The following is a 19,894-nucleotide window of genomic DNA, read 5'->3' as shown; positions in this document are numbered from 1 at the left end:
AAAGACTTGTGTTTCTGAAATGCAAGTAATTAATCTGCTCTCTGTATTAAAAAAAAATACATGAAAAGTTATTTTCATGCACCAGGAGTAATTACCCGTTTTGTTACACACAGCTACAGGAGAAAATGAAAGGCATTTTCTTTAAAGGTGTACCTCTGCAATTCTGTAAGTTCTGAACATGCTACTACCTATTGTATCTGTGGCCTAAATAAACACCCCAGGGAGTTTCTTTAGGAAATATTGCTGCTGTCCTTAGAGAATGAAGAATTAGTGCTTGAAATGCAAACTCCTCGGAGCTGCAAGGCCTGTGCCACAAAGAAAAACTATAATCCCCCACACTAGAAATGAAAAAATCCATGGCGGCCTCACACTGAGGTTCTTATATAGATTACTTGAGTATTTTAAGGATTTAATCAGGGGCCGACGGTGCTGCGGCTTCTTTCTTTCTTTCTTTCTTTTGTTCATCTGCTGTAGCGTCTAGCTCACTAATCTTTAGATCTCGGGAAACACTGCATCACTCATTACAACCAGGTAGGGACTAACAAGTGTGAGCTCGCACACAAACACAGACGTACATAAATATGCAGATGCGCTGAAATCCTTGCCCACGCATATGCTTGTTTATGTGCGACTCCTTGGGCTGGTGTCAGGGCCCTGACTGATGAAAACACAGCAGCGGTGTTGGTGTCAACGCCATAAAACAAAGGCTGCAGAGTAGATGAGCTGCCATCCGTACCTTCAGTGATGGATTTCACCGAGCGCACATTTGCTGTTGAAAAGAGACCAGTTAGTCTGCCCACTGCTCCTTCTCCTTCTTTCCACCCTGCTCGCTTTAATTCTTGCACTTCTACCCTCTTCCTGCATCACAGCGCGTTTTGTCTTTTGCATTTTCTGTCCTCCTGTTGCAATGCAGCCATTTTTTATCGTATCCTCTGTCTTCACACTTTTATTTACAGCGCTCGGTGCCCTTCAGCCATCTTCAAAGTTGAATGGCTCACGTTTATGGCCCCTACAAAGGGAACACATCTGTTCTCTGCCTATCCCACACTGTCTGTTTCAGTGTAGTTGGTCCTCTCTCTTCTCCGCTCCACTTGTCTGCACACGTCTGTAGCAAGCCCACTTCAGACCGTCTTTTGTCCATTCAATATCCTTCACCGGTGAAAGGGTCACAGCAAGCTCCCATATCCTTTAAACCCTCTCGAAAATATAAGCCCTGTGTGTGTCTACCAAATATGTTCCATAGGTGAAAACCGTCAAGCAGAACATTTTTAGATGTTAGCTTTATTTCCTTAAAAATATATATTTTTCCCATTTTATCTGAGGAATGTCATTTCAATTTTCACCATCCAGGAACACCTGCAGATTTTGTTATTTTCCTTTTACGTGTCCAGACGTCATGCTTGTGCTCGAGTCTAACAGATTGCTTAATAATAACAGTCTACATGGACAGATCAGTGTTAAGCTGTACTTGATCATGACTCACAGTTTTGCGATGGCATTGGGTGCAGAACACATCTGAATGAAATATGCAAAAACCCCTAAACCGTGTGACTATTAATAGAGGATGAAATATCACAGAAGCAGATTATGTTCACACTAGGGAGTCTCAGCAGAGAATTTTCCTCAACGATCTTAAGTAGTCCCACTCAACAATGCATAACAATCCCCCTCTCATCAGAAAAAAAGTCTGTCTGAGTTAATATCGTGCAATTATAGCGCATGTTTCACTTTGGTGTTTTGCAAATCATGGAGGAATAAAATTACAAGTGATGTTTTCATTCATGCTAAATCTTTGTATACTGTTTTCCATTTTTTTAATGTTCTATATGTAATAGCAGTGCAGTTTAAGATTTGCAAGTCCTCCAACCAACTGGAAATACCCCTGAACATGAAACAAAGTTAGTGAGAAGAAGAATAGTGATCTGAAAATAGTTAAACTACGAGACCAAAAACCTTTTTCTTTCAGATGCTGACCACAGCATATCATCCGCCTGCATCTCACGCTACCTCTAGCTTCCTCCTCTGTCACACCAAACCTCTGCATATCTTCCAATATCCGTTATCCCTCCTCTGCACATATCCGAGTCATCTCAGCCTTGCCTCTCCCCAAACCGCTCGACCTGAGCTGTTCCTCTGCATTTTTGTTATGCCACAATCTCCAAATCATCTGAAATATGTAACACTCCACTGAATGGAAATATGAAAAAAGTAGATTCCAATCTAATTTTCACAATGCAGTGAATGTAGAATTTGCTCAACAGTGGTAACAGTGGCCTCTGTGGCCACATGTGGTAATGACAGGATTCTGTAAAAAATAACATTCGATTAACAAACACAAATCCATCATCTCTATACCCCCCTGCAATTTTAAAATTCATATCAGGCAATTTAGTGTTAGGTGTGCATCCTCTGAGTTACACTTGCTTCCCAAAAGTCATTTCACTTAGCACCACTCTCCTTCCCACCTTGCCTTTCGCATCCTGAGACGTGCAAACTTGGTGCAAACCAACTACAAGGAACTTCTTACTGCTGTGTTTCCAAACAAGGGTTTCTCCACCATGTACTAAGTTGTGTTTTGCTTGGGAATCAAATGCATATTTGATCCAGTGACATGTAAGGTTTCTCTTTTCAGTTGGATGGTTGATGCTAATCAGAGAGTAGTCTATGAAAATGTATTTATGACGCGTCGATTTCCACTGGTTTTCTGTGTCCAGGAGTTTCGGCCCACCTGGAAATCGACTGTCACGCAGAGTCTGATTTACTACTTACTTATGTGTGTGAAAGTTTGCTGGAAAAGGTAAACCTTTAGCTCTGGTAACCGTTACATATTATTCCTCTGAAACAGTCATTAATCACAACTTGCCAAATCAGTGCAAAAAACTTCTTTGCAGAACACCCAACGGTCACAGACATTCAATCATAAGTTTAGCCAAGCCAGTTGGAAGAGTCAATCCCACTTATTTGACCGTGAAGGTTTACGATAAATGGGCAGACTTTATGAATAGAGGCTCTATTTAGAGATGGCTCCATAAAACATGCAGCCGTCCACTGTTTCATGTTTTGTCGTAAAGCATAAGGTCAGTGCCATTTGAAGTGCAAAATGGGATTCATTCTCTATTTTTGCAGGGTGGCAGTTAATCTCTTGTGATTTAATGTTCATGTATATAGAAAATAAAGCAAGTGGGACCAGTGTTTAAACTGAATTTGGAAACTCTTGCGGTTGAGTTTCCACAATATGTTTGTACTTCAGCAGGGAGAATATACATGCCATGGCCTTTATGCTAACAGAAAAGCTATTTAGACCTTTGTGAGTGCATGAAAGGAGGGTTTTATGTATATACACTAATGGTCCTATAGTCTCTGCAAGTTCAAACTTTCCCTGTTTAACTTCAAAAGGAGCTGCTGCATGACAGCCATACCCATTGTGTCCCCACCTGTGCATGGGCGTTTCAACCACTGCTATTAGTACAGCTGCTTGTCTATATGCAGGAGTATTTGCTGAGAGCTAAAATAGCTTTAATGACAGTGTGTTTGACACTGTGCTCTCAAAAGCAGCTTTGCTCTCCCTGATGCAATGTCTGTTGTTTGTCGAGTTGAAAAGTCCATAGGCGGTCCAGCAATGACAGTGGTGCAGTTGATGGTTTTTGTGTGTGCGCGTGTTCCGCTGTTAATAGACAACGCAGCGAGGTGCCAGTTGGCTTGTCTCATCGCAAGCTCCAAAATTTGGCTATTCGCAGGCAAGCAGGAGACAAACAAAGCATTTGTTGGCTCTTCCCTGTGGTTACAGTACACAATTAAAGGCAGAGGGTAACACGTGCACACATTTTATCTGCCTGTCCTTCGTACATACACATGTACAATTTCCAGCCATCCATATAAGTTCCTAACACATTTTATTTTCAGCATGCAGCATGCAGCAGAGGAATCATAAGGGGGAGAAAACTGTCATTGATGTGTAAATTCACTATAAATAATTCCTATCTCGTCTCACCCAAAAGACCGTCTTGACGAGTGTTGGCTGCTGCTGCTTCCAGCTTACGCCTATCTCTCTTCCTTCCCTCCTGTATCCATCTCTCCCAACATCATTACTTATGAAGCAAAGTAATGGAAAAAAAACACAAATTTTTTAGTGTTTTCCGAGACCCACTGTCACCATCCTCCTTTGCTCACTCTGGGATGGGCACGCGGCGTAAAGTATCCAGCCATAATGGAACATGAAAGTGGGGTTGTGGCCTACGCACTTGCATGGTGAGAAAAACAGCAGAAGTGGAAGTATCCTCGCCTTGCTCTGCTCTATATTTATAGGCTGAAAACCTGATTTCAGATCAGTCACGCTAGACTTGCAGCAGACACCTACTGCACGCTGGGGGAGGCGGCCAGGCATAGAGACACTGACTTTTTCTCTTTCTTTTTTCCCTACCTTGAAAAATGTTGGGTTTTATTTTCTGTTCCTGTCGGACGTTGTTTTCTCTTAGTTTCATCTTGCTCGTCTAGTATTCCTCTTCACAAGCAGAGTAAAGCACTTCCTCGGTGCAAAAATATTATAGCTGTATGTGCTGAGTGCAGTTATATGTATGTAACCTTTCTTTTAAATGATGAAGCAACCTGTTTACTTTTTAAATTTGTGTCACCTTTCTTTCTCCAGTGAGCTAAAACTTACATCTGCAAAATTCTTCTTCTTATTCGAAATAGACCCGAATATTTCTACTGTCATGGTAGATTTTTCTTTCTTTCCTCTGTGAAGAATTTCTATGTCTTTTTCTTGCTCTTCTATGAGTTCAAGAACAGACGAAATGCTTTTTGAGTGACTGGAGTATCCTATTAAGAAACCCAGGGACAAAGGTTTCTTGGGAAATATGCTCACTTGCTTTTTTTGTTAGTAGTTACATCAATACCACTTTCATTTAAGCGCCTTTACCAGCAATCCGTTAGCATTTCAGCATATCTTAGCTTTAAGACTCAATATGCACGGGGTAAAAAGCAATACAAACTGGATGAAAGGTAACACATTCTGCTTATCTACTAGTTTCAGCGGGTGTGTTGCATCTTATCTTATTTAATGCTAGAACAAAAGTCTATAAAAGTGTATACATTAGCTGTTAAATACAAAATAAACTGAATAGTGTGCATGGAGTTTGCATGTTCTCCCTGTGTCTGCATGAGCTGTCTCCGGGTGGAGTTAGGTTAATTGGTGATTCTAAATTGAGTGGCGACCTGTCCAGGCTGTACCCAGCTTCTTGCTCCATTAGTTACCCGCTGCCATCAGTCGGATATTCCAACTGGAAAGTCTGAGAGGTAACTCAAGATTTCCAACTTCTCACTTGAAATGGGTGATAAAATGTGTAACGATGATGCACGAATAAAGGGATCCTGTAAAGTCGAAGACAGCGACAGCTACTGTATGTAAAAATAAGGTGAATCTGGTATAAGTCTACCACAGCAGTCATACCATAGCAGGTGCCAGAAAGCAAATAATGTATTCCTTAAAATGTCAAACTAGTCTATGTTTGATGCTCTATAAACACAAGGTGTGAGATTTAGATGACATTGCACTTTTGACCTTAAGTGATGACATAATTAACTGGTCCAAATTCTCCTCACTTCAACGATAATTTAGCCTTATCAGTAATATAAAAGACTTCTATTGTTTTAGTTTAATACAGACACCTGCAAGTCTTCAAATCAACCCAAACTGTGTTAGTTGTCCTGAGTTTCCTTTTTTTGTTCGTCCTTCCGCCCTTTTTTCAGTGTCACCACTTAGTCTCGCAGATATGTGAATCCTTTTTTTCTGTCTTTTTCCTTTTTCTTTTTTTTTACTCGTCCTCATCATTCAGAGAAAAAGCAGGCCAATGTCTTTATGGTCGTGTTCCTGTCCTGCTGTGCTTTTAGCCTAATGGACAGACAGCTGTGCTCCCATTTCTATATTTAACCAGAAACCCCACATGATGAAGTTTGTCACACCCTCGCTCTTCCTCATGTAACTGTATGGTTGCAAAGCTGAAACTTAAAGGAATTGACGGAAGGGCACCACCAGGAGTGGAGCCTGCGGCTTAATTTGACTCAACACGGGAAACCTCACCCGGCCCGGACACGGAAAGGATTGACAGATTGATAGCTCAGAGAAACACTGTAACCTCACAGGACATTTTATTTTGTGCACCTCTGAAATACAGAGATGGAATATTAAATGCTGGCCCTAACATGTCAGAATATCTTTGGGTATAGAAAATAGAAACAATTTTAAAAGCCAATGCAGAGCAAAATACCACCAGTTGCAGTTGGTCTTTCCCTCTGTGTATGTATGCCGAGCTTGTACAAATAAATCCGAATTTTAAGCTGCTGTCTTTTCTCATACTTTCAGGGGCTTTTTGCTTAAAAACTGGAATATTTTATGCTGCTCTTTTTATTTAATCATTTAAGCTAAACATGGAAAACATGGGTTTTGTAAAAATTAAGGGTACATTAAACAGATTTAGCGAAAAGCACGTTGATAAGCCTTGCTGGAACTACTTTAAATGCAGTATTTAATGTAGCTGTAATCTGCATAAAACCACAATTCTGTTATTAAATGGATGCAGGAGGTAAAAATAAAAATCCCTTTCCATTTCGGCTCTTTGGTTTCATCGGTTTGTCCACTTTTCAAGAGAACGGTTACATAGTTCTCTGCAACATTTATAAAATCCTTGGAACAACTTTTACGAGCCTTGAAAGTTAAACACACATTATAAATCATATAATGACAGATCCACTTTGTCTGCCTTTTATTTGATATAATACATGATTAAATATGCAAATCCCTTTTTCCTGTGGATCTGTTTGTGACTGTTGGTGTGTCAGCTATGCCTGTAGATGTGTTTGTGTGTGTGTGTAAGCTCTGTATTGAGGTATAAGTAAAAGCATTAAGGAAGGGATCAGCTTGAGCTGGGGTCGTGCCCATCAGATTAGAAAGCTTAGTCCTCCCGTCTTTGTGTAATTAATGAGAGACAGAGGACAAGGAAGCGATAAAGACAGAGAGGCAATGAGGAGAATAGAGTGATATTAAAAGAAGCTAGTGCACATGCTCACCAGAGAAGGGATCGTGTGTAATGACAGGGTTCCTGGTGGTCAGTATATTTGTGTACATGATGGACGACTATGCAGCAAAGTACTGAGTCCAGAACCAACAACAGAAAGGGCTGGACTGGATATGTGGCTCGTCTAGCAGAGTTCAGGACCTTTATAATGTAAACAGGGATAAAAACTAGAGAATGATGGGAATACAGCGGTGTGAGGGTTTAAACGAAGCAGACAAAAGTATGCAAGTGGGCGAACATGCGATAACGGTGCAAACACTTGTATCGGTGAATACATTTTAGGAATATGCATATTTTTTTTCTGCAAACTTTTACTACATACAGATAATAACACATTCCTGAGTAACAAAGAAAAATAGCTTTAATTGGATTTTTTTGTGTGTGTAATAATGAGAGATGTGACGTAAGAACAATTTCTCATTAAGCAGGTTAATCACCAAGGTAATCCAAGTTTATTTCTGTAGCATCATTCAGCAAACATTCGTGTGCTTTATATAAAAGGCAAAAGAAAAATCAAGCAACATAAAAAAGCAAAGAAGATAAAAAATAATTAAAAAAAAAGAATGAGGTGGCCTACACAGAAGAATAAAAACTGCGGTCCCAATTTTAATTAAATAAAAAGCGGCGGTAACTAGAGAAGCTGTAATTATCCAGTATCCAGTAATGAGAGAAATATGCCACCCTAACATGAAAATATCTTATTATAGCGTGAGAACGGTCTCGCAGAAACTGGAAATTGTTCACACTGGGTATATTATATATTGGGTGCAAGCTCAAATACATAAAACAGAATGATGCACAGCACATTTTTACGTTTTCTTAATATTTCTTCAATAATAAATATTATACAAAAAAAGGAAAGATTTACTAGACCAGCACCCCCCAGTGTAAGGTTTATGCCAGAGCTGCACTGAATTAACATCACTGGTTATTACCAAAAATAAATTTCCAATGTTTTTGTATATTTTAATTCACTAGTTTGGGCAGCTCTTTAATAAAAAATAAATTTTTGATGCTATGACATAATTATTGTTGTAGTCACATTTTCAGTGTTAATGCTTGATTACTTTCCAACATCTCAGAAAAATCCAGAGTGCCGGCTCAAATCTGGGTAAAAAAAACCTTGAATTCAGTCATTTCCAGTTGAGTTAAGTTTTCACAAATATTTCGAAAGGATTTCTGTTTTCTTGTTTTTACGAAAAATGATATAACAAGTTTGTTATGCTATTTATGAGTCAAACTTACAGCTCATCATCACAGGTTGTGCATTAGCAAATTGTGAGCAATGATAGGAGTGTATAATAACTTACCCCCCTGATAGCAGGTGGTCCTAGTTTTGTTTATGCTGTGAAGGATGTTGACATACAGGTGAGGGTTTCTGACTTGATGTAATCCTATTTTTGTTAAAGACCACATGCAGTATGTGAATTACATGCTTTTTTAAAAATGAATAATGTGTGTTTTCTCTGTATGGCACATTAGAATGACGAACTTTTAAGCTTAATGTGGTTGTAAAGGGAAATTATAAACAGTTCATTATACTAGCTGAAGAGTTTCATTGTTAGCCCAGAGGAAACGGTGACCAGTTTCATCCAAAGAAATCGCCCCTTGTCCCTTTTCAGAGGTCGGCCCTAATGACTCTCGGTAACTGAGGAAGACAAAGCTGCATGGCAGAAAATCCATTAGTGAGTCTGCAGCTAGATAGCAAAGAGACACAGAGGAATGGTGGCTTTTGATACAGTAAAAGGAACTGCCTTGTCTTTTTCTGCGAGCGTCTCGAGAAAGCTGGCAGTTAGCCTGCATGTCAGAGCCCTGGTGGATGACTAATACTTGAAGCACTCTGAGGTGTGTCTGTGTATTGGCAAAGGAGGCCAAGGAACTGTGGGAGAGGGGGAGGAGGATAGACCAAAAGGGAGAGAAATTTGGGGATTGCAGCAGCGCTGTCACAATAACAGACTTTTGACAAAAATGCCAATATGGTTCAGCCTGCATACAGATATTGCTTTTCTTGTGTCACCAATCGGATTATTTGACATCTGGGTCCGTGATTTGTCTGTTTTTAGATCTCACAGACAAAAAAGGAGACATTAGGAGGTTCAGAGTTTCTACTGGATGTCAAAATAATACGCCAGTGTTGTTTTTGCAGCTTGTAGCAAGAAATGAATTTAAGTTTAAAAACTAAATGCACTTCATCTCATGAAAAAAACGGGGCTTTTGGAAGTGAGGAGATATTTCATGTGAATAGTTGCAGTTAAATTATTCAGTCTGAATTTTGACAGGAAAAAAAAGGTCAAATTCATTTTTTAGAATTCCAACTGTGGCAACTGTGCGAGCTCACAAAAGTGTCATAACCAATAAAAACACGTGCCAAAACTGATGAGCAAAATCTTGCCTACATTAATTTTTAAAAGCCAGTTTTTAATCAAATCAAGTTCCAGTGATTTTTTTTATTAATATCCATTTTTTTCCCGTTTTGAAGTGTGGTAAAGACAAGGTTAGAGCTTTCTTGTAAATTGTGGCACTATTGATATGTAGCTTGTCAGTGAGATGCAGATATCAGTTCACATGGAGGATTCACTCAACACTACACAAAAGTGTTCCAGTGGGATTGATAGGATTCAAAATCTGACACCGTTTCAATACCACTGTGTTGAGACGTCTTCCTGTAGTTACTTGTGCTACCGCTTGTGCATCTTGAGCATTCGAGTCTGTTTCATTCTTAATATCAGTGTCATTCAGCAGATGATCTGCACTATGACTGACTCCTCAGTATTTTTTAAATTCATGCTACGTTATTTTAATCCCAAATCGCACTGATCCCCCCACATTTAACTCTTTGCTGAACTGAGTTGCAGAGAAATACTGAAAATGCAATCAAATCTGAATATTTTTGTACAAGGAAGCGGAGGGAATAGTAAGAAGAAGGCGTGGCTGAAGGACTGAAGCTTATCTGTCCATCTGCCGTTGCCAGGCAGTGAGCCTGTGTGTCCGTGAAAGATGGTTCCTTACCGCACCAGATGCAGGAGAGGACTTAATATCGGGATACACCTTCTCTGTCCCTGTCTCTTGTTGATTTGTCACACACACACACACACACACACACACACACACACACACACACACACACACACACACACACACACACACACACCAGCCCAGTTTTGTAGGTTTTTTTTCTTTTTGTTTTTCCTTGACACAGAGATTAGCGGAACGTAAAAAAATAAAAAAAAGATTTAGACAGAAGATATGAGGAGGAGGAGGGAAAAGCGATAAAATTTCGGGCACTTTTGCTACTGTGAGACATCACAGAGACATCTTCCACACAAAGAACATGAACACTTTGGTTTCTGTTTATTGTAAGAGGATACTAGAAGACCTCATTCCTCCGCACACTGAAACCTGAACTCTGTTTAGCTTCCTGTCTTTGCGCCCTCTCTGTTTACTGTTTCCTCATCTTTTGGCTTTTTCACCCTCTAATTTTTACAATATGCTGTTCACATTTCTCACTTGTCTCTTTGTCTTATTTCAGTTTTGACTCCCAGTGTTTTACTGTCCAAATAATGCCTATTGTACAATAAAATACAAAGGCAATATGTCTGCCCCTGCTTCCATCTGATGGCAGGTTTATTGTAAGCTATAGTGTCGAGTGCCTGACCTATTGCCTGCAGACAGAGCTGTAGTTTTGAGGCTTACTCGCATCCGACCCTCCCTTCCTCTTCAGGCCCAGAGGCTGAAGCAGCTGGCTACATACATATTTCTGAATGACTAAGCAGGCAGGCAGCAGAGGTCTGGATATGCTGAATATTTTGGGAGAATAAGCCATAATTATTGGATATTATTCCACTGGATTTTTCAGCAACAGAAACTCCCATTACTCCTAGCTCTCATTTGTCTTGATGCCTTGATCAATTGGTCCTTTGCAACATTTTACAAAAAACTAAATGAAACATGTAAATGAGGGTTGCTTGGGCCTACAGTTTTGGCCGTAATTTGTAAGACGTGTGCTGAAATTACAGAGACAGTCCAACTCTGTCATGCAGGTCATACTGTGCTCGCTGAGCTGTACATGAGAGTGAAAAGCACAGACAGTGGCCTGTTAGCACCGTGGCAGCTAATCCATAACCTTTGTGAGCCTCGCGCTCGTGCTCACGCATGCAAACACACAAATACTGGAGCACGTTCACGCTCCATCGACACCTGACCTTTACAGGAAGCAGAGTGGAAATCAACTGACCAGAAGCTCCTGTCACTCAAGGAGCATCCACCCCCCCTCCCCCTCCTCTTTTCCTCCATCCCTCACCTCTCCGTTTACACTTAGTCAATATTCATTAGTCAGTGTTTAGTATAGAATGAGAGAGAGAATGTGTGGGTGAAAGAGACAGAAAGGAAAACCGAATATGTGTGTATATATGTTAGGGCTGCCACAAACGATTATTTTGATAGTCGACTAGTCACCGATTATTTATGCGATTAGTCGACTAATCAGATCATCATCCACTGGACGTAAAACTACAGCTTATTGCACCAGCAGCATCTGCTCTTATATAACTATCATTAGCTTACAGCTTTAAGCTTTTAAGGTGCTAACTAAAAATAAAGACAAGATGATAGTTTATTCAATTTTAATGAAATTTGCAGATTGTTTCGGTAAAGTTTAATAAACTCCTTGCTATCTAAAATATAACAGGACACCGGAGTATATTCTCCAGCATCTCACACTTCTGATAATCAGCTGTCTGCTTGACGTTCATTCAGCTGTGTAAAAACTATAACTTTAATCTCAGCCAAACCGATTTACTCAGGAACAAATAAAATACAAAAAAAAAAAAAAAAAAAAAAGCCAAACAACAACATTTTTAATTTATCTAAGTGACTCATATATATTTAACCTGAGTCGCGAAAGACGGCGGTGGGTTTGAAAACAATTTGCCGGGAGTCCGGTGTTCTCACGGCGCTAGTGACCTAGCCCCCGGCTAGCTATCGAGCTAGTGGGTAACAGACGTCTCCGAAAACGTCGGAGCGCTTTTGAAAATATGTGGTGTCCTGAAACTGAGCCGATATTTGAGGTTTACACAGCTACATTCTCGCCTGAAAATATGTTAAACGTTTATTTTGTGACCCAGAAAGAATAATAAGAGTAATATTAAAACTAACTAGCTACCGCCATTGTTGGAAACTAAGCTGGGCCGCGCTATGAATTCTGGGACACAGCTGCTTCTTCTTCTTCGGGGTTTAACGGCAGCTGGCATCCTTGTACATGCTGTGCTGCCATCTTCTGTTTCAGTCCGTTATTACACTCTTAAATCCTGCTATTATTCCTGCGTCTTTTGCGATCTTACAAAGCTTCAAACGACACGTCGACTATTAAATCAGTCGTCGACGATTTTGATAGTCGACGTAATCGTGACTAGTCGACAAATCGTGGCAGCCCTAATATATGTATGTATATATATATATATATATATATATATATATATATATATATATATATATATATATATATATATATATAGATATGAAAGGAAGAGAATGTCAGGGAGGGTGAAGCTGATGTTTGAGCAAGGGAGAGAAAAGGAATCGGGAGATGACAGGGCAGAAGAGAAGCAGATTTGCTTATCAGACACCCCAAAAAAACAGGCATGCACACACAGTCAGAAACTCAGAGTGGTGCCATCTTAGTAAACACAGCTTTGATGATATGGGTATCATACTGAGCCCAATGACTTGACTTAAAGAGAGAAAAACTGCTGTGCACTGTGCACTTTGTGTGTGCACATTAGTGAGCGAGAGAGCGAGAGAGACTGTGACTGTATGAGACAAAAATACATATTAAAAAAAGATAGAAATATGAAGATATCAGGCATAAATCTGTGTGTGTTTTTGTAAAAGAGGAAAAAGAGAGCGCGAGTGTGTGTCTTGACTACAAATCAACTTCTCTTATCCATCTACGTAGATTGCCCCCATATTGGATGTTTAATATTTAACTATAGCTCTTCTCTTGGGAGGCATGGAGATTAGAAAAAAAGTTGGAAGGCTGCAGTGTGTGTGTGTGTGTGTTTATACACATATACGCAAAAGCACGCACAAATGCAAACACAGAGCAGTGCTGACTTCTACAGATTATGTACACATAATCAGAACCCTTCATCACAAAACCACAAACACTCAATATGCAATCAGGGGCATACAAATGAGATGGAAATGTATTCAGACAACACCCAGTGTCAAAATGTTAAGTACAAGTTTCACAGGTGTACAAAAATAACTACCGTGGTTCTGAAATAAATGAAAAGAGATAGTTTAAGTCATTTAATAAGCATCATTGCCCAAATCAATACTTGTTCCACCCGTCTCAGGTCAGCTGAAACAAGTAGCACATGCAACACAGGCATGTAATCATATTTTGATTTGGTGCAGTTAGCCGGCAGTAACAAAAAGTAAGCGAATATCGAAGCCAGTGGAACAAGTTTACACTATATAAAATCATTTAAAAACAGAGGATTCATGTGGAAGATGATCATGTTTAAAGAGGTGAATTTTGAGACAGGATATGAAAGTGGGGAAAGAGTCAGTGTTATGAATATCTGGGATGGAGTTCCAGAGGTGAGGAGAAGAGCAGCTAACGGCTCTAAACCCTGTGGTAGTCAAACGGGGGGAAGGGACTGAGAGATGGAGGAGGAGACCCGAGCATGCGATGTGCAGAAGTTTACCCCACAATACTGAAAATGCAGATCGTTGTGTGCACATTACATGCATCATGCATACTTTCCCACATTATCACGCAGGGGATCCAGTGCGGTGCACTCCTTTTTTGGCACAATATAGAATTACCTCTATGCAGTCACACACTCGTACATTAATACAAAGTGAGTCATTGTTATTTCACAGGGTTTACCTACTCCACTCACAGAAACACTGACTCAGTTATTCACTCATACACATGGTTATGTTCTCATTTAAAATGACGCTTCCTCGACTTACAAACCAACAAATTTTGCCGCTCAGCTGCTGTTTAATGTAGGCAGGCTGATGTGCAGTTGTGGAAATTTGTCATACGTTGCTAATGTAAAGTAGGGATACTAATCTGTGTGTATGAAAAGGAATGTGAAGGACCGCTACGTGGCTACATTTTGAGTTGAATTTTAACTAACGTGATGGAGGCCTTAGGTACGTGACAAGCTCACTGCTTGCACTTTTCTTCAGCATTCAGAGGGTTGTGCGCTATGAATTCATCCCCAAGGGTTAGACTGTCAGCACCAAGTTGCATTGCAAAGTTCTGACGGGTGTGAGGGAGAACATTCAGTGCAAACAACTTGAACTGTGGTGCGTGTCACTGTGTCAGTGTCTGCCTGCTCACAGTGTGTCAAAGCACCCTGCTCACCAGATTTGACTCCCTGCAGCTTCTTCCTTTTCCTCAGTACAAAATATGAGGTGAAGGGTCATCGTTTTGACACCGTGGAAGTGATCGAGCACATGTTCCAGATGGTGGTTGAAGCACTTAGAGAATAGGACTTGCAGGGGGGCATTCTAAGTGTGGCACGAGGACAGCTAGTGCGTTGCTGTACATTGTGACTGCTTGGAAGCAGATAGTGCCCAGATTTAAATCGTTTTAGAGAAAAATCTAGATTTCCAAACAAAAATTTAACAAACGGACTTGTACGGACTTGCATGCAGACAAGCTGAGTCGCAGTTATGCATTATCAAACACACATTAAAACATATGCAGGGACGCAGAGGCAACAGAACCCGGAGACAGAAGTGGGTCAGGCTAACCAGCTCGGTCTCGCTACGTTTAAAAAATGCAACGGGGTCCCGCTGTTTCGCATTAGATACGATGGATGCAAAGGCACGTGCACACTCATATACACAGTTTAGGAGAATATCTGTGTATTCTCAGACCAGCAAGCCCAAAAACGTCAGTGTGTTTACTCCAGAAGAAAAGACATTTACTTTTGAATGCGGCACACACTCTCACTTACACATTTATTTATTCCCTTTGCTCAGACACACGAATACACCGAGGAGCTGTACGTTTTCACAGATGCAATCTACAAATTCATTTGCTCATGCATAACTAAACGCATATCTTTACCCAAATCTCAAGCTTGGAACAAGATTTGGACAGCAAATCCTCAGAAATACATTGTGCAAATCTCTTTAACAGTCATGACGGTTATTTTTGCTGGAAGATTAATTTCAAATGTACATCAGCGCTGCTCACTGGAGTTTGGTGCTGTTGTACATGCAAACAGATCCTCATCACACACCTACGCGTGTATGCATGTGCATAAAACAGTGGAGATATCTCTCTGTCAGCTCCATCAACAGGTGGAGGAATATCAGAGCGGAGCTGGAGCTAACGCCAGACAGGCCTGTCTTTCAGTAAACTGATGCCAGTGTTTGTGTAGGTCTGTGTGTGTCTGTTCGGTGTGTTTTGACACATTTATAGTGGATACGCAGCCAACGCTGAGCTATAACAGTGACATCCTTTCAGATCTTGAACTCCAGAACTGCCAGTGTTAACCGTTGCCAACATGAGCAATGGAAGCCCAATTTTGTCATCTGGGGAGCAAAGGAAGACTGGATCTTGTCACTCATGAAGGGTTAGATGAATGAGGGTGCGAGAAGATTAATAGGAGGCATATTTTGCAGTGATGTTCCTGCTGCAAATCAACAAGCCGAGCGCCGGATGCCGAGACATGGGAGGGCTGAGGAAAAAGAGCGGGGTGACTTAAACAGGGAGGTGGAGTGATGAGATGTGGAGGAGGAAGAAAGAAGGGGGAAAGTTGAACTTTCGCTTAAGAGGCCGTTTGTTTCCTCATCTGTTTACTCTTCCCCGCAGTTCTTTACCATGAAACCGTTACGCCACTCGACCGTTGCCGTTCCACTCAGGGTATGAAGGAGAGTATTGTTTCAGGGGTTTCCATTTGGCATCTTGTGCATCGTAGAAGTATGAAATACGAGTGTGAGGCAGTGGACCTCAGCCAGTGGGAGGGGTACACTCAAAATTTCTTACTTGGCATGAGTTCAAGTCATCTTGTCTACAACAGAGAAGAGAGATTAGGGCATATTTACTTATGAGCTCAGTGATAGATACTTTTCCAACATGCAGTAGCTATCTGTACTGGTGCCAACGTGTCTGCAGAGGGAAGATTTATGACGGCACATAATCTGAGCCATTATGACTAAATATCAGAAATGAAAAGCCACAAAAATCCTGGTTTATTTAATGTGTGACAGATGTTAAATTTGATGTATTAGAGGGAGCATGTGCTGCCACATTGGCAGACTATGTATTCGATTTGTTCGCTATCATTTTAGTAGATTAGGCCTTCACACTGTGACGGCTTTTAATCATCACTGCTTTTACAAAACTATTCTGACTGTAGCAATATTAATTTTAATATACCAGTTAGCATATTAATATTGAGACTAATTCTAGATTTTAGTTTCTCCTTTAACTGGTTCCAGCCACAATAACATTTCTTCTTTTTCCACCTTTCTGCTGTCTTACAAAACTTTGCATAGCTTGGTTAGGTAGCCAGAATCATGACAAATGACTCGCTATGCCTGCTTTTAATAACTCCTGTGGATTAAAAGGTCAGTTGCTAATAAGGAATGAATGCTGCCTCTGCATATATGCATGTTGATAAAGACTAACAATGTGTTATAATTCCACTTTGCTAGGTTTGATTACCAGGAGCTCCTCCACAACTCCACGTTCTGTTTGGTGCCTCGAGGTCGGCGCTTGGGCTCCTTCCGCTTCCTGGAGTCACTGCAGGTAAATATATATTGTTGTGCACAATGCTGGCTATGACCATTATTCACCTTAAAGTCTCATAGGTCATTTTTCACGATTTACACCTACATTTCTCAGGCCCAGTCATCTATGCGAAATAATGGCTTAAAGATTCAACAGTTTTATTGATTTCTCTGGAGATTAGATATATTTCTGTTCTTGCTCATGCATATTACACACTTTCATGTACCGATGAGCTTTAGTGTTATTTGAGTCAGGATCTAACAGTTGGTGGGCTCTTTGCTTAAGATACCAACAGGAGCTGAATGAAGCAAATTAGATGATCTTATTATCATGCCAGATTTTTACTTATTTGATTATGAATGGTTAATGTTGCCAATTTAAACTTGGTTTCAAACAAGCTTACATTATTATGTTTTATGCAAAAGGCGTACAGTGTGATAATGAGAGGTTTCACAGGAGTCTCTACAGTCCTGTGAAAAAGTCCATCCCTACTGCTTTTATACGTATTAAGAGGTTAAAGCGTCCAGGGAATACTAATAAAATGCAGCTGATAAAAGGATCAAATGTGAGCACCTCTATAAAAGCAGAGGTTTTGGTTTGCCGGTCTGGAACATTTAAGTGTGCGTTTAACACAATGCCAGAGAGGAAAGACATCAACAGTGACCTCAGAGCAGCATTTGTTGCTACCCATCAATCTGGGAAGGGTTCTAAGGACGTTTCTAAATAATTTGAAGTCCATCATTCTACTGCACGAAAGACTGTTCACAAGTGGAAAACATTCGGGACAGCTGCCAGTCTTCCCAGGAGTGAACGCCCTAGCAAATTCACAACAAGGTTACTCCATGCAATGTTCGGATAAACTACAAACTACAAATCTCACACTCCCCAGGGCTCAGTTAGCATGTTAAATTTGAAGCTCACGACAGTCCAATTAGAAGACGACTGAACAAGAATGGCTTGTTTGCAAAGGTTGCCAGGAGAAAACCAGCACCACATTTAATAAAAACCAAACACGGCACATACACCTCATAGCAAAAGTGTGCAAATTGGTAAAAGTGCAATGATTTGAGCTCGTGTTGCAGGCACAGCACCTGAGCATCTTGCAGTCATTAAGTTGACCGTGAACTCTGACTATCTGACAGCTAAAGCAAGGCTAAAATTGGGTCATGCAACATTGCAATGATCCCAAGCACAGCAGTAAATCCGCACCTGAATGGCTGAAAAAAATAAAAAAGTCGAGGTGCTGCAATGGCCCAGTCACAGTCCAGACCACAACCTGATTGAAATGCAGTGGCAGGACTTTAAGAGAGCTGCGGATAAATGAGTTAGCACAAACGTCAATCAAGTGAAGCAATTCTATAAAGAAGAATGGGCAAAAATTCCTTCACAACAATGTGAGAGAAAGTTCTACAGAAAACAATTCGAGTTATTGCTACTTGTTCTAGAAGGTTACGTCTACTGAATCATGGGGTTTTTCACTGGACTGCACAGAGTCCTGAAAACCTTTTTCACATGACTCTGTGTGCTTACCAATCGTAATTACTTTCAAGCATATGTAGTAACATACTAATAAAAACATGATTCAAAAGTTTTCTCTTTACAAAACGCTGTTGTTATTTTCAGGACTTTACTAAATCCTGCATAAACAATCAGATAAAATCCCACATGTACTATACTAACACAGTAACTATCAAAGCATTATCTGCTGATTTTCCCACAACGCTGTTAGAATAACTAAACCGCAGTGAAACCGTTCATGCCGAACAAGCTCCATCTCACAAGGGAATCAACAGGGAAGTGCAAAGAATGCAGAATGTTTATGTTCCAAAGCTGCGGTTTGTGCAGTGTTTTTGGTTGTTGACACCTTAATGGTCACATCTGCAAATGTTTTGCCCCAGACCTTTGTGCTATGCTGAATGCAGATTGAGCCATAAAGTCTTTATTTGCTATTTGAAAGGCCTTTTAGCCTAAAATGGATCCATTAACACACACAGACGCGAGCGAGCACTTATACAAACTCTAGGATCCTTCATTTAAGTCCATCAGTGAAATGTGCAAGCACACAAACAATAAAGACACCACAGGCAGTGGAGTGAGAGAATAGTTTAAACGCTTTAACAGTGTGCTGTAGTTCTCACTCTGCCACCCAAGTTGATGGTCTCACACCAGTGCAGGAAGCAGCAGTGGCTGTTTTTAGCTTTGCCGAACACTGAACTCTCTGGCTGCTACAGTGTTCCCTGGCTGCACTGCTCTCTGGGGCTACGTGGTGTGTGTGAGTGTGTGTTTCTAACTGCGTGAATAGTCCGGAAGCATCTATGGGAGTGGCAGCCTGCCCCACCGCCGCTGATGTCTGCTGAATGGACAAATCCACACACAACCCACTCGGCTTGGCAGCAGGTAGCTGTCACGGTCCCTTTCTCCTCTTTGCCTTCCTTTTTTTTTCTTGTTTTTTCCTCCGTATCAGCCTCTCTCTCTCTCTCTCTCTTCCTTTCAAGGCGCTTTTTAAGATTTTTCACTTGTGTACTCTTTATTTTTCATTTTTCATTTTTTTGTATTATTTTTTTGGTGCTAGCCAAGCCCACAGAAGAACTGGCAATTACCACTGTGGTAGGAAACTTGCTGCCAGCTTTCCAGTATACACACAGACACACATTTGCACACTCCTCCACATACACCATCCCTTGTTCGTCTCCCAATGCAAACAAACCAAAAACAACTACACAGCACAGAGGCCTTCATTTTCCTCTACCTCCAGGCAGAGGGGGCTTTAAAACGTTTGAAGCTCACCCTCACAGTGATTTATCTCTCAGGGAGAAGGCTCCGGTGAGCTGCTGCAAAATTAAAATTAAAGGCCTTGGATTATCACTCGAGGATCTTCATTTGACCTTGTTTTAACCAGGTGCTAATTCCCACACACGCATGCACGTGCAGGTCCTGCTCGAGTGTCCTTCAGCAGGTTGATTCTCCGATGGAACGCTGGAGCGTGGAAGTCTCGATGGGCCGGAGAGAGTGGTTGATTTCTACAATATCAGCTGCCGGTGCTGTTCTCTCTGGTGGT

The 19,894-nt window shown here is 40.8% G+C and overlaps 1 protein-coding gene across 1 annotated transcript in view; it reads left to right on the top strand.

The window, feature by feature from the left end:
- Positions 1-19,894, top strand: part of ext1c (exostoses (multiple) 1c) — a 109,594-nt gene that overhangs the window by 71,749 nt on the left and 17,951 nt on the right. The window contains exon 3 of the mRNA XM_085346943.1: positions 16,761-16,854. Within this exon, the coding sequence (XP_085203069.1) occupies positions 16,761-16,854 (94 nt within the window). The remainder of the gene's footprint in view (positions 1-16,760; positions 16,855-19,894) is intronic.

Source organism: Diplotaxodon limnothrissa, linkage group LG22, assembly GCF_057381915.1.
Source record: "Diplotaxodon limnothrissa isolate DT_005_m linkage group LG22, D_limnothrissa_male_GT1.1, whole genome shotgun sequence".
Taxonomy (NCBI): Eukaryota; Metazoa; Chordata; class Actinopteri; order Cichliformes; family Cichlidae; genus Diplotaxodon; species Diplotaxodon limnothrissa.
This window is presented reverse-complemented; position numbering and strand designations above follow the sequence as displayed.